The 14,427-nt window shown below is 36.2% G+C and overlaps 1 protein-coding gene across 5 annotated transcripts in view; it reads left to right on the top strand.

The window, feature by feature from the left end:
* ARHGEF10 (Rho guanine nucleotide exchange factor 10) overlaps positions 1–14,427 on the top strand; it is a 107,566-nt gene that overhangs the window by 69,975 nt on the left and 23,164 nt on the right. For all 5 annotated transcript variants that reach the window (XM_014251468.2, XM_014251467.2, XM_088052848.1 and 2 more), the window contains 7 exons: positions 542–657; positions 2,302–2,429; positions 2,909–3,009; positions 3,926–4,047; positions 7,505–7,591; positions 8,921–9,144; positions 10,043–10,200. In XM_014251468.2, coding sequence (XP_014106943.2) covers positions 542–657; positions 2,302–2,429; positions 2,909–3,009; positions 3,926–4,047; positions 7,505–7,591; positions 8,921–9,144; positions 10,043–10,200 — 936 coding nt within the window. The remainder of the gene's footprint in view (positions 1–541; positions 658–2,301; positions 2,430–2,908; positions 3,010–3,925; positions 4,048–7,504; positions 7,592–8,920; positions 9,145–10,042; positions 10,201–14,427) is intronic.

The following is a 14,427-nucleotide window of genomic DNA, read 5'->3' as shown; positions in this document are numbered from 1 at the left end:
AAACCATCATAGCAAAAGCTGCAGATAATTTTTTTTGCTTGTCATGTAACCAAAAATATCCTTCAGGAAAAGTGTTTGCATTCATGTGTTCAGCAAGTCTGTTGCTCGGTGCTAAACAAAACTTTCATGGCAGCAAGAGATTTTGGGGCCAGTGAAGCTTTGATATTTGTTACAATTCTAGTGTGGGATGTTAAAACTGCAGATAGTGCTCTCCGTCATACTGGATGAACAACTTGAATCTTGTTTGTAGCTAAAAGGGCAATAAGATGATCTAAAAGGAAATGTCAATGGTAATGCCTGTAAGTGCAAAGGTTGTATGTGATATATGCTACTGCCTATTATTCCTGGGGTGCATTTCACAATTATCTGTCTGCAGGGACATTAGAAGCAGCTGGAGCAACAAAGTGAAATTCTGAGGATATATGTAGAAATAAGCCACTCTGATTTTAAGATGTAATATATGTCTTTGTGATACTTTCTTTGTTCAACTGAGAATTGCATCTTTTTATTGTGTATAACCTTATGGTTCTATTCATTTCAGACAAGCTCTATATGGGACCAGGGCAACTGTACCATGATCTGCAGAACCTTTTACATGACTTGAATGTACTTGGTCAAATTAGTCAATTAATAAGCAGCCTTAAAGGAAACTATCAGGTAATAAACAAAGCTGGATTTATTTTTCAAGTCTGTTCTTGTAAAGTAGTATAGTTGCCTCTCCCTGGAGTCTGTGCAAGACATTCCTTAGTTCTCTCTGCAAAAAGTGGAATAAATTTCACCTCTAGTAATGCATTTACTACTAAGTATTATAAAAAGATTACAGCTGTCCTAATCTTGTTTTTCTTTATTGTTTTTAAGTGTAGGTGGATACTACAAGTGTCTGCATTTGTTCAATAGCTGATAAGCTTATATGGGAACAGAATTACATTTTGATGTTAAGAAATTGGATTCCTGCAGTTAGACATGGTAGTAGGAGGATGGTCATTTGGAGGAAGTTCTTGGTCCACATCCAAGCTCATAATCCTGGCTTTTGGGGGAAAACTGTTATTAAAACTGAATATAAATCACAAAAATACAAAAGGATTTTTCAGAAGAATTTTGGAAGTATTTTGCTTTAACTTTGTTCTCATCCCTTTGATTTAGCTTATATTCTGGCAAAAAAATAAAGTACTTAACACCAAATGAAGTCTTGAGACTTCCGTTTCTTTTTTGCTTGGTTTTTTATACATTTTATATGTGGTTACATGTAATTTTTAACTCCTACCTGCCAGCACAGTTGCAAATACGCATATCTATGCATATGAAAGCTCATATGAATATATGAAAGCTGAATATCACAGGTTGCAAATGTGTGCATATGAATCAATATATGAAAGCTGACATATCCTGGCTTCAGAGTCAAGGCATTAAATAAAACAGCATTTTGTGAAAATGTGTACTTTGAATGAAGCTTATGAAAACAGTGCTTTTGAACAAAGCTTCACAAGCATTAGAAGGTGAATTTCATCTGCATAATTGGGAATATGTGTAGCACAGATACCATAAGACATTCACCCTTCGCCATATAAAAAACCTTTTTGCCTGTTCTGACAGTTGGAGCCAATTATGCTTAGAAAACTTAAAATTCAGTTGTCTTTTTCAGGTAGATGTGTGTAAGATCATTACAAGAATTTAGCTGAGGAATGAGGTCAGTTTCTTTATTTTTGGGAAACACTTAAGTTATCATAGAATTCTGATGGTAGAAAGTGTGTGTATTTTTGTGTACTTATCAGTCTTGATGCTTTGTTTCATTCAGGTGAGCTTTTACTCTCTGCAACAGAACATTCACCTTGCAGTGAGTTATTGTTTCAGCATCTTAAACAGATTTAGACCACACATCTTTCATGATGGCTCTGTAAACATTTTGACTCAAAGATTTGAACAAAAACATATTTTCAGTATGATTTGTAGATGTTTTCAAAAGATTTTCTTTAGTAACAGAATTTGTGATGCTGGAATAAAGTAAAAGGCTTGTACATACACCTGATACAAATTTGCATTTTTTATTTGACAAACGCTTGGGAATGCCATTTATGCATCATAAACTGAGCAGTGTGAGATTAAATGTTCAGATGAAATACGTTAGAAAATATTTTACAGGTATTTCTAAACTGTGATTACAAACACGGCTAAATTATCCATGATGGAAATGTGGTCTCATTGAAGCCCATGTGTCATTGTTATATGCAGGAATCACCTTATTATCCTGTTTGCAACAGGCTGGTAGGCTGGTATTGAATCTTAGCTTTTTTAATTTTTCAGAACTTGAACCAATCCGTAGCCCATGACTGGACCTCAGGTTTACAAAAACTGATTTTGAAAAAAGAAGATGAAATCAGAGCAGCAGATCGCTGTAGAATTCAGCTGCAACTCCCAGGAAAACAGGACAAGTCAGTGTAAATCTTGATTACAAAGCTTTCTAAATTGGTTTACGTATTAGGTATAGATGTACAAGTGAGGGTTTGGGGATCTGTAGCTCTTCCCTCCCTTCTGTCTTCATGGTAAGCCCCTGACTTTTGCTTTTATGTCGTAATGCTGGGAGCTTTAATGTTCCAGAGCAGCACTGTAGCTTTTCTCCTCTTCCTCAGCCCAGTGTTCTGGATGCAAGAAGCAAGAGAGGAGCCGTGGCGGTGACAGCTAATAGGGAACAGTCGCTGCTGTATTCCTTCACCAGTTCCTCATAACATTTCATGTAAAGTATAGGAAGATGGACAAATGGCATATCATAGCCTGCACACTTAAATCAGAGCTGACTCTTTGTCTGAGTATTAGAAATAATGAAATTTCATCTTGCTCAACATTTTTAGCCATGGCTGTATTTATACCTCCTGCATTTATAGTGGTTTCTTTTTTTTTTTCTGTATTGCAGGTCTGGGCGGCCAACTTTCTTTACAGCTGTGTTCAATACATTTACCCCTGCTATCAAGCAGTCTTGGATCAACAATTTACAAATGGCTAAACTGGCCCTTGGTAATTCTTAGTTATTCAGATTTCCTAACAAGTTAGAATAGCTCTCAATGTACAGTATGATTTATTTATTTTTACTTTTTGGAGAATTATTTTCCTTTTTTGGTGAAAATTTGTCTGTAGATGTTTAAAATTGCAATACAGTAAATAGTAGTGATTTTGTATCAATGCAAAGTAATAACATTATAGATAAAACACTCAATATGAAGGAATATATTTTCAACAGTATTTTAATGAAGTTCTTATATTCAATACTAATTGTGGCATCTAAACCAACACAAATAATCTCTAAGTTAGAACAATAAGAAATATGCTGTCCTGTGATGTTATTAGTCTACTGTGTTTGCACAGGGAAATAGGTTTCCAAATATACTTGGACTTTCAATGCTTAAGCTGAGAAACATTCACTTGCTTGGAAGCAAGTTTCACCAGCACATGGTCAAAATAGAGCGCTTTTGTGATGTCTCACAGAAGACAAGCAAAGGAACAAAAAAGAAGAGAGAATGGATGTTTCCATCATTCCAGGAGGATGGTCCTTATAATTATGATAGCTGGCAGTTGGTAGTGATGTTACATAAACAGGCAGAAAAATGCTTTTCAACCAACAGATTTCCTAGAGTCTGAGGAGAGATTTGATGTGTCTTTTCCTCTTTCAATATTCAATTTACAAGAACATAAAGAGACTATCCTCATAATTTTGCTAATGTAAGGTGTTCTTTTTTTGCATTATCAATATGTACGTAATCTACTCAACTTAATTTTTGCTCACAGTTTTAAGCTGTCATATATGCATCTGTGCCATAAGAAATATGACAGTTGACTAGTCTTGACAGAATTCCTTTCTGTTCCTGTGGAAAGGTGGAAGTGATTATTCAGTAAAGGATTGTGGAGTGTTTATTGTTTGTTCTTTCCATTACAGCGGAGGATAATCTGTTAGGTTGGTTCTGCATAGAAGATGATGGGAATCAAATCAAAAAGGAAAAACATCCTCTCCTTGTTAGACACATGCCAGTGATGATGGCCAAGCAACAGGAGTTTAAGGTGAATGGAGTTTTGATATGAGATTACAATAATTTTTTTTGTGTGATATAATTTCTAAATAATACCATATTGTAAATACATCTATTAGTTCACATCTGTTATTTCTCTTGAGTGGCTACCCTGGTTTAAGACTATTAGCAATTAAAGAAGAGTCACAGGAATGCAAAATGCTGAAATCTTTGAGGCGCTAAGGAGCATAATGTTTATTTTTACATAGTATAACATTCACTTTCATATGTGAATGAATCACTCAGTGTAAACAGAGCTGATGGAAAATTTTAGTACATTTTGAGACTTCCATGTGTGTGTTTGTGGCTTAGAAGTAACCTAAAGCTTACAAAGAGCAGGAGTCTGATCTCCATGAAAGCTGTCCTTTCCTGGTATAATTTTGGTAAATCCTCCTCAAATTTCTGATTTTTATTAGTGCACAGAGAACAATATTTTTAAAATATTTTTTCAAAAGTATGTTTCATGGAATCTTATGTAAAATGTCATGTTCTGAACAATGATATATAAATTGTCCTAATGGTTCATTTCCTAAAGCAATGTGTCCAGTTTGAAATCTTATTGACCACTGACTTTAATGATGAAAATAAGTACAGTACCAAGCCAACAGATGCAAGGGAAGAGTGCTGGTTGCTATTTTTCCTGTGTATCAACAGGATTTCCTATTGACCATCAGTCAGTAAGTCTTGTGCAAAAAGAGTGATGGAAATAAAATTGTGTATGTGTGGATAGAATCCCAAAGTTAAGTTAATGTCATTGCATGGGTGCTGCTTTAAGAGGTGCATCTGCAAGCCCTCCCTGCTAGAAAAACTTACACAGGAGGGAAGCTCAGCTGACAGCTTCACTTCAAATGTGAGTATATAAGCCTGGATGTTGGGGGAAAATAATTGGTGGTTCAAAATGCAGTAGAAATGTGTAATGGTGCTAAGAAAATCTGTTCCTATGATACTGGTCTCCAGAGCAGCGAAAGTTTACTGAAACTCTCTGATTTCCCATAGAACCAGTCATGCTTGTACCATTAAATAGCTTTTTCTGTAATGACTACTTTCTAAAGTCACCACTGGTGAAATAACCAGCTAATTTAATTTTTTTCAGAAACTTAAATTATGTATGTATTTCCTTAGAGCCTAGGCATTTGTAAGTCCTGAAAATGCATGCCAAGATCCGTGAACATCCAGGCTCAATTCTTGTAATCAAATTATAACAGTCTTCTTATTTGGAAAGGAAAGGGGAGTTTGTCACCTTTACAGCTGGCTGGTGATCTTTGCCTTGGTCACCTCAGGAGAGCAGAGTGTGTGACAGTATTTGCCTCAGCCCTGGGCTAACTTTGACAGTTTTGCAGCTCCTAAAGTAATGTGGATGTGAGTTCAGGTGTCATTCCTTGTTCTCCCAAGTCCTTGATATTACTAGAAAATCTTACTTAAGTGTTACTGAATAAGCCTCAGCTGCAGTTTGGCTCTCAGGTCTCAGCTCAGGGTGAGAAGAGAACCTTGGCTTGGATAATCCTGTTTGTTGGCTCTCTGTGTGCTGCTCAGGCTGCCCAGTGGTGTAAGGAGCCATCAGAGCAAGTTTGCATCCTGGGCTTCTGTCAGGACTGAGAACTAAACTACCAGGGTTCAACTATGGAAAAAAACATCACTTTTGACTAAGATGCAAAGTGACACAGAGGTGTAACAAGGAGCCTGGGAAATATCCAACATGCAGACTGTCTTATTTTTCACTAGTGATATATTTCATTGTTACAGCTACTGTAAATCACCATAAATAGATAGCTTCAGCATATGTTAAAAGAGACATGCTAAGACAGGTTTGGATAGCTTTTTTTTTTTTCTCTTTCTCTTTTTCTCATCTGTTGATTTCAATTTTTTATGTGTATATAGTAAGTTGCTTTGCCGAATAAATAATGTTTTTTCTACTAAGGCAAATCACTTTTTAATGCCTGCTGACTTCAAGGAGATTTGTAAAATTCTTTGCACTTTGGAAAATTAAGTAAACTTGGACTTTAGAACTCTTTAACTTTTGCTGACTTGTTTTGGTTTGTTTTTTTTTGTGTGTGTTTTTTTTTTAATTGCTCATTGTTGGGAGGTGATGTTGCCAGGCTATGGGGAGTTAATGCTAACTGAGTAGTCTAAGTTAATACTGAGTTGTCTCTAGCACTACAATATAATCACAAGCACATTGATGTCCAAGATGAAAACATTAGTCTGAATTATAGAGAATCTTGTGTAAAAAGTAGTATCACACCTCATTAGAAACCTTTTAATTCTCTACACAGTTATGAATTGTTCTTATATATTTTGAAGTGTTTACATGAGCATTAGGAAACTGCTGTGGATTTTAGGGAAATTAGAAATCCATGACTGGTCATAAAAATGTTTTTTTCATAAATGATCTTCGGATATGGGATAGACTTAAATATAGACCTTGAGTCTGGTGTTGCTTTCTGTTATTTTTTTAAATGGCCTGCATGATAAAATCATGAGTATTGTTATTAATTTACTGACAGTAACATGATGACATGAGATTGGAAGGGAGTTGAAGTCTGAAGAATGATGGTATTAGCATTCAAAATTACTAAGGCACCTGGAGAAATAATTTGGGGGGGGGAAAGAAAAATAAAAAGGATGACAGTCAGCAGGACAGACACATGGTATGCTCCAGGAGAATTTAGGAGTTTCATAAATCCAGACTGAAGAGGTGGTTTAGTTGGTCTGTTAAAGTAATTTTTAATAGACCAGCAAGGTAAGGATTGGTTAGGAATGTAATATTGTTACAAAGAGCAGTAATGAATGAGATGTGTAGAAACAGGCTTCTGAAGAGGTGACCATGATGTAGTGCTGCTACCAGCTCTGCTAGAATGGTGTGTTCAGCTGAGAAAGCTGCTCTTGAATATACACATCAGGCTGATACATCTGCTGGAGAGGTGTCAGTTGAAAAAGTGACAATAATAAGTTTGAGCACAAAAATTTGAAAAGGCAGTTGTTTAAAAAAATTATATGTAATTAAGTGATAATGTTGATTTAGGCTAATGAAGAGGTGTCTCAGTCAGGGTCATGACATATATCAGCCTTACATGTAAAAGGAAACTGCAGAGAAAGAGAAGTACCTGGTGTCTGAGATAAGAGGTAACAGGCTAATGATTACATCAGGGATAGTGTCAGGCTGGGGACATATAAAAACTTAGTAAAAGTCATGAAGCACTTGAGCAGACCACCAAAATAGAATTTGTAGTCTTTGGCCTTGAAAGTCTGTAGGGATAGATAAGGAATGTATCAGGAACAATATCTGTGCAGCTGACCCTGCCCATGGGAAGCTGGGTGAACTGAACTGACTCCTTGCCTCATGAGATTCTTTGATATCCTTAAATGCTTTTGTTAATTACAAACTAAAATAAACAGAAACAGGCATATTTTCTTAATGTGCTAACAACTCTCTTTTCCTCTTTTTGAAGATTGAATGTGCTGCTTATAATCCTGAACCATACCTTGCTGGAGAAACAGAGTCAGATTCCTGTGCTGTGGAACATGGTTTTCTTTGGGTAAGTGTAATCTTTAAAATCTGAAAGTGGTTGTGTCCTGGTTTTTTCCATTGCTTTTTGTGACTCTTGGCCATGTGTAGATATGAAAGAAATGTTGGGTTGTCCTTGTTTATTTGTTTAAATATAAAGGGTTAGGTACTAATTTGTCCGCATGATCTTGCCAGTCTCTGCAGGGTGTCAGTTAAGCGTGTGTGATTTGTGCAGCATGGAATGAATTCCAAAGTGCTGAGCACATTCAGAAGGGAGTTATGTGCTAATTTGTAACAATTGCTGCTAAAACCCGTATGAGCTTACACTCAGTCACACACAGTCCTACTGTCTGTTTTTGTATTTTAAGTATATTTTAGCCAAAAATAATATTTTTAAATCTGCACAGGAAAACAGCTTCCTCTGTATGTTGCTATGACCCCAGGTATGCAGATATTCCAGCAGAAAAAAATAAGGTGGCTAGAAGCTGTTGTCAAAAAAAGGCAAGCTAATGTTTTCAGGAGCTTTTCTAGTTACTAGAATACTGAAATTTTAAGGGAATCTTTTCAAGTTAAAAGTCAGAAACAACTTTTCTCAGTGGTCTTTTTCAAGGCAACCCATATAATTTCTTTTTGTCTTTGCCATTTTTAAATAATCACTGCAAAAACATGCAAATTAAATCTATATTGCTACAAAATACTCTTCTCTTTCCTATTTTCTTTCATATAAACAGAAAGAGTTACTATGTTACTATACAAAAACATGTACTGCGCCTGGCTAGCTTTTTCTTTTCTTTTTGACTTCTCTCTGATCCCTAAAATGTACAAGTTTATGGACATGTTGATGATGCTTAGTTCTGGATCAGGGAAGAATTTAGCTTTCTGTATCAGCAAGTTTTCCAGACTCTTTCTTCTGGGACAGAGCATTTCCTTGTAGACCTGTTACTGTGCAAAGGACAGGCCTCAGCTATATTACCTGTTTTAAAAGAACCTGAGACAATTTAGACCACTAGGTATTAAAATAACAATGTTTCACAGATACTTAGAGTAATTGCTTTATGTAATGTATATACATTTGAATCAGATATCAGAATAGGCTATAAAATTATTTATGCTTTAAGAACATAATTTTTTTGTGAACATAGAAGGCAAGTTTGTATATATAATGCTTTGACATATCTTGTATTTGTGCTGAATTATTCTGTTATCTCTTAACGCATGAAAATTCATATTCGCACATATAACTTGAGATGCACTCTTCAGTTAACGTTCCAGTCATTGTTTCACATGCTGATCTTCCTGGAGACAGGCATCAGCTATGGTCTGTTGTTTTTTTTAATTTATTTTCCTTTTTTCATTTCAGATTGGCAGTTGTACTAATCAGATGGGCCAGATTGCAATAGTTTCATTTCAAAGCTCCAGCCCCAAGGTTATTGAGTGTTTCAATGTGGAATCACGGATTCTCTGCATGGTCTACATACCAGAGGAGGAGAAGCTGAAAGAGCAAAACAAGGCTCCAGACTCTGAAAATGTTCTTGCAAAAACTTCTAATGTGCCTACTATTTGCCTTGGCATGGAAGAAGGAAGGTGATTCTTGCTTTTGGTGTGATGTGTACGATTTATTGATTAAGTTTGCTATACTATAGAAAAATTGTGTGAGATACTTATAAGAAAATGTTTACTTCTTAAAAAAGTATCCAAATGTTATCCCAGTGACCTCAAGGTATTGTTTCCACTTAAATCAGGGATAAAATGCACTCTACATTAAAATTACACCATGTGATATTTGAAATTAAAGCAGGGCATCTTTTTGATGAAAAAGGATTAGTTCATAATATCTGAAAATATAAATACTACTTTTGTAAATTTGCAGCATAATCTTCAGGTACTGGAAAATTTTCAGAATGGCAAAGAGGAATCCATTAATCTTCTGCCCTGCCATATTATGCAGGATTTGTCATGTGAAAAAATAATATTGCTGTTTACTGTTGACATGAATTACTTTTCTCTCTTTGGACTGATGGCCCACTGACCATTTCTAGAAATCAGTGATTAATTCCAGCCTTAACAATATTCTTAGCATACCCATTGTAACAATCAGTAGGAATTATGGAAATTTTAAGTGTAAGTGACATCTGGTAGTGAGTTTTCTTTTTCTTTTCCCTAGTTCTCCACATAATATAAATTTATTTTTTTTTAACTAATAAAAGTTTTAGATAGGCTCATAATAAGGGCTTTGAACGGAATTTTTACTATGCCTTTTTTTTGAATAACTGTTTCTGCAGACAAGATAATATGAATGTGTTGTCATATGTCAGTGTTAAGTAATTGCAAGTTGTCTACACAGACATTCTGGGGTGTCAAGAATTGAAGGAGAAAATCCTCTTTCCCCCAATATTTTATTCTAAACCTCTCTTGCATATTCTAACAAGAACTATGTAAAACATAATTTCACAGGTCTATTTTTTCTTGCTTCTTTCTACAGTATTTCTATTTACAAAAGTTGTCAAGGCTCAAAGAAAATTCGACTTCAACACTTCTTCACTCCTGAAAAATCAACTGTTATGAGCTTAATGTATAGGTCTCAATACTTGTTTGCTGGCTTGGTAAATGGAAACATCTCAATCTACACAAAAGCAGAAGGTAATGCTGCATAGTGATATGATTTGATGGCATCCTGAGGAACTCACATGTCAGTGTATTTTGGCAGAAGTAATTTTCCACTAATATATTTTCTGAAAATTCTTTGTAAAACTGCTGAACTAAGATTATGACTCTTTCAGATATGTCTGAAGAGACTTGTCTCTTTTTGAAGGATAGCAGGAACTTTGATACTCTTCCCACTTTCAACATACATGCATATGACAATTGATTTTCCACCTTTGCTTAAACCCTAAAGTCTTCAGTGTTGCAAGAGTCCAGAAATTTATGTGCTAGCAGCAGTACACAGTATTTTACACAGCACAGTGCTTATTTCTCTCAACTACCCAGTATTGGTGTTTATGAAACAGAAATCTCCTATTGGTAGAGATTTCTGTATATCTCATTTTAAATGACAATCCCATTTTTACTGTACAGGTGGGATAAGTCTTTCCTGTGTGTGCAGTTCATGTATTTCATGGTAGGCCTCCTTTCTCTATTAACATCACAGTTGGTTGCTTTGTATCTTGCTAAATAATTGGCTAAAATAATTTGAATAAAGGAGAATCCTAGGCAATTCTTCTGAACCAAAAGTGTCTTTTCCAGAGGTGGTTCAGATGCTTCCAGTACATCTCACTAACTTCCCTGCAGTACTGCATATATATCTATTCAGTCAAAATCAGTGAGGCTTTGCTCAAGATTTGAAACCTTAATGTTTTAAGTGAAACGTTACCGCAGAGACTCCTAACCTTGCAAAGTACAGAGTAAGGAGAGATCTGCCTTATTTGTGTGAGCTGCAGTAAAGATGCTTGTCATGCTTCTCTAGTGAGGATGTTCCCTGTGAACAGTTCAGCTGCATTTGTGTGGCACTGTACCTTGGCTACTAAATCCTACCAGTCTGTAACTGAGGAACCAAACTCAGTATCTGTAATCTTGGAACAAATTATATGTTCATTGTTAGGTCATATAAAAATTTAGTTTGGGAAAGGTACAGGATGCTTGCTTTTTTTTTTTTTTTTTTTCACAAGCAACAAAAGATTTGGGAAAAAGTCTTGGGAAAGAGACTTCCTTTGTCCACTTGTTGTCTTCAACCCAGTAGGTTTCAGGTTTCCTGTTGAGCTGTTGTCTCTGATCCAAAGCCAGACATTACATTTCAGTTCCCTTTAAAACTTTTTTTTTTTTTTAACCACTGAATAGCATTTTTTTTTTTTTTTTTTGCTTTTGAGGCTCAGGAGTAAGGTCTAAATCCTAGATTCATAATGTTTTTGGTATTTCAGTTTCTCTACATACCTGGGAGGGGCATTAAAGTGAACCTGTCATCTTCTCTGAATGGTGTTGGTGAATTTAAGCTATTTTAAGAATACAGTTACTATCACTCAACTTCTTCCAGAAAAGATCACTTCAAAAACACAGCTGACATCCTTGGCAGTATAGTGAAGAAAGGATTCATGGGTTGCATATCTACAGAGAATGGTAAAGATGGGGCAGAGCTGTTAACCAGACTGCATTACAGTCTGGTTATGAGATGGAGGCTGTTGCATTGACCAGGATCTTAGCATCCCCTGTTTGTCTTCTTCTGAAGACACTGGTTTTGGGCAGTGAGATGTTCATAAAGCCTGTCAAAGTCTGAGTCATGATCACTGGAACTTTGAGATGGGAAATAATGATATTTTTCTGACTCTTGTCAGTTTATCTTGTGGTTCCTCTCCTTACTGCTTGGTCAGTGTAGCTTATTTCAGTTCTCCATGCCCCATGGAAATTGTGTGATTCAGCTGCTGCCATGTTAGTGTCTGTCTTCCTTATAGTTGGCTGCTGTGGTTATGTGAGGCAGTACGCCCTGGAGGGGTGTTTTTATGAGCACTGACCTATTTACCAAACAAAGGAATCCAAGTGAAATGGGAGGGAGGGGGAATGCAACCTCTGAGGAGCTTTGTGCAATTCATCAGGGTTGCCTTCTGTTCTGCAGAGGGGGTTACTTTTCAGCCATGTACTTCAGCTTGGGTTTTGGTCTGTCATCATAAAGGAGATTAAGTAAAGTTTTAAAAGTGAATGTGAAATATATCACTGCATTACATCTCGATTCGAAGCCGGAGAAGGACAAATGCTGTGAGATGCACAGGAAAAATGTTTGTTCAGCCTGTTATAGGATTCCATGAATGAGAAAGTATAATCTTTCTTCTAGGATGAAAATTTATCTCACAGTCTGTGACAGAGCTGGAGTCCTTTTGTCTTCCTCCATGGGCAGAAACTGTGTGGATCAGTTCACTCACTGAATTTCGATGCCTTACTCTATGTAGTCAGAGACCCATAACTTGTTTCATTTGGTTTTCAGGACCCAAATAGCTCTAATTTCTCCAGTTGTTCTCAGAGGAGTCAGTGCAATATAAATATCCATGATGTTTGTTTATAAACAGCAAGTGCTTTCTTCTGACTTTCTTCGCTAGAGAACTTTGTCAAATCAACAGCATCCAGAGTGCTCTCTTCCTGCAGAAAGTCTTGTCTTGAAGTAGTAAAAAATGGAAACAGACGTCTTACAGTAAACCAAGGAGCAAGTGCCATGTTAGTGGGATAGTAGGAGGTGCACAACTCTCTTTCTGGAAAGTAGTCATATTTTAGTGAGACACCTCTGTATCCATGTATTTTCACATATGAGGTAAAAAGTACTTGAGTACTTTTTAGTACTTTATGTCTTGTTAAGTACTTGAAAATACATACTGTGATGTATTTGAACATAAACTAAAAGCAAAGTCTTGAGGTGCTGGTACTGTAAAATCTACTTGGCTCTTAAATGTGAGCTAACATGGTGATTTGTGAAAATATCACAGAACACTAGGTGCAGGCCAGCTAATATGTTAATTTTAAAAATGGTACCCTGATAATTATCCTCACTAATTCTTAATTTTATGTGAGTGAGAAGACTTGTTTTGGGAACTGTGAAACAGTGAATTAAGTGCTGTTCTATATAGGAATGGGAATGATGCAGATTGCAAAATTTCTGACACTGTTTGGGGAGGACTTACTTTACAGGTCTATGAACTTTTGCACGGTTATCAGTCTGAAAAATTCTGCATTTAGTGTTTGCCTCAGGCTGAGTTAATATTTCCATGCAAAACATACTTAGAAGAGGTTAAGGAAAAAGTGTGTTCTATTGTCTTTGTTTAAAAAACAACAAAACCCCTTTGTGATGGTTGCAGACAGCCCAGCAGATGTGTGTTCTGAGTGATGTAATAGCAAAAAAGGTCAGCGCGTGTTTGACTTCCATTCACAAAAGTATCTTGGGAAAGGGAAATCATAATCTTTATATAATATAGGTGTACTGTTCCTGATATACTGTAGTCAGTTCCAGCTACTTCCTTTCTTCTAGACATTGATATACATTTCCTTTTCATAAAGTCGTGTAAAGAGTACAGGAGAGAACCAGGAAAAAGAAAATAAAAACTCAGAATTATTGTGGCAGAAAGTAGAAGAATTAATATTTTAGTATTTCAGTAAGAGTTTGGTCAGGTGAAATAATAGCTGAGGCAATTTTGGCCATGCACAGAACAGAAGAGACGTCACTGATGAGAACTTAGGGAACTCTGAAGTTGGTCAGAAGTTTTGATGACTTACCTGTCTAAGGAGGCCTTTATGGCACTAATCAAGTGAGCATTTTCAGAGGATTAATATCAAGGAAAGTGACAAAAACTTAAAGGAAATACAGGCTAAGGGGAGACAGTTCACTGGTGAGGTACCTTGATGGATTTGGTACAACATTCTTGTCCTCTGACAGACAAATTGAGGAAAGAAGAGTATGTGGAATGTAAAATGCCGATGTTGAAGTCAGAGCTTGAGTGGATCCATGTACTGCTCCAGCTTGTCTGAAGAGTGGATTTCTGGCATGTGCATGTGACTGCCACTTCAAGTAGATGTTGTGAGGTATTGCTGTGAAAAATAAACAGTGGTATTAAGCTGTTAAGGACAGGACTAGAGCAGTGATACTGAAACGGAGATAAAATACTGTTATCTTTGCAGTGTCACATAATACTCATTACCAGAAATATGTTGACATTGCTTTCAGTCTTATATGTATATTTCATGCTGGGTCCTCCAGTAACACCCCTGTATAATTTTAGGAGGAACTCTGTCAGCTGTTTCACTTGAAGAATTTGATGCATGTGGAAGAAAAAATGAGTATGCATGCACAATATTCTAACTCCTAAAACTAATTCCTAGTTACACATTGTTTAGAAG

The sequence above is a fragment of the Pseudopodoces humilis genome, chromosome 3, assembly GCF_049639895.1.
Source record: "Pseudopodoces humilis isolate 2021_Gansu_Grassland_sample_001 chromosome 3, ASM4963989v1, whole genome shotgun sequence".
Classification (NCBI taxonomy): domain Eukaryota; kingdom Metazoa; phylum Chordata; class Aves; order Passeriformes; family Paridae; genus Pseudopodoces; species Pseudopodoces humilis.
This window is presented reverse-complemented; position numbering and strand designations above follow the sequence as displayed.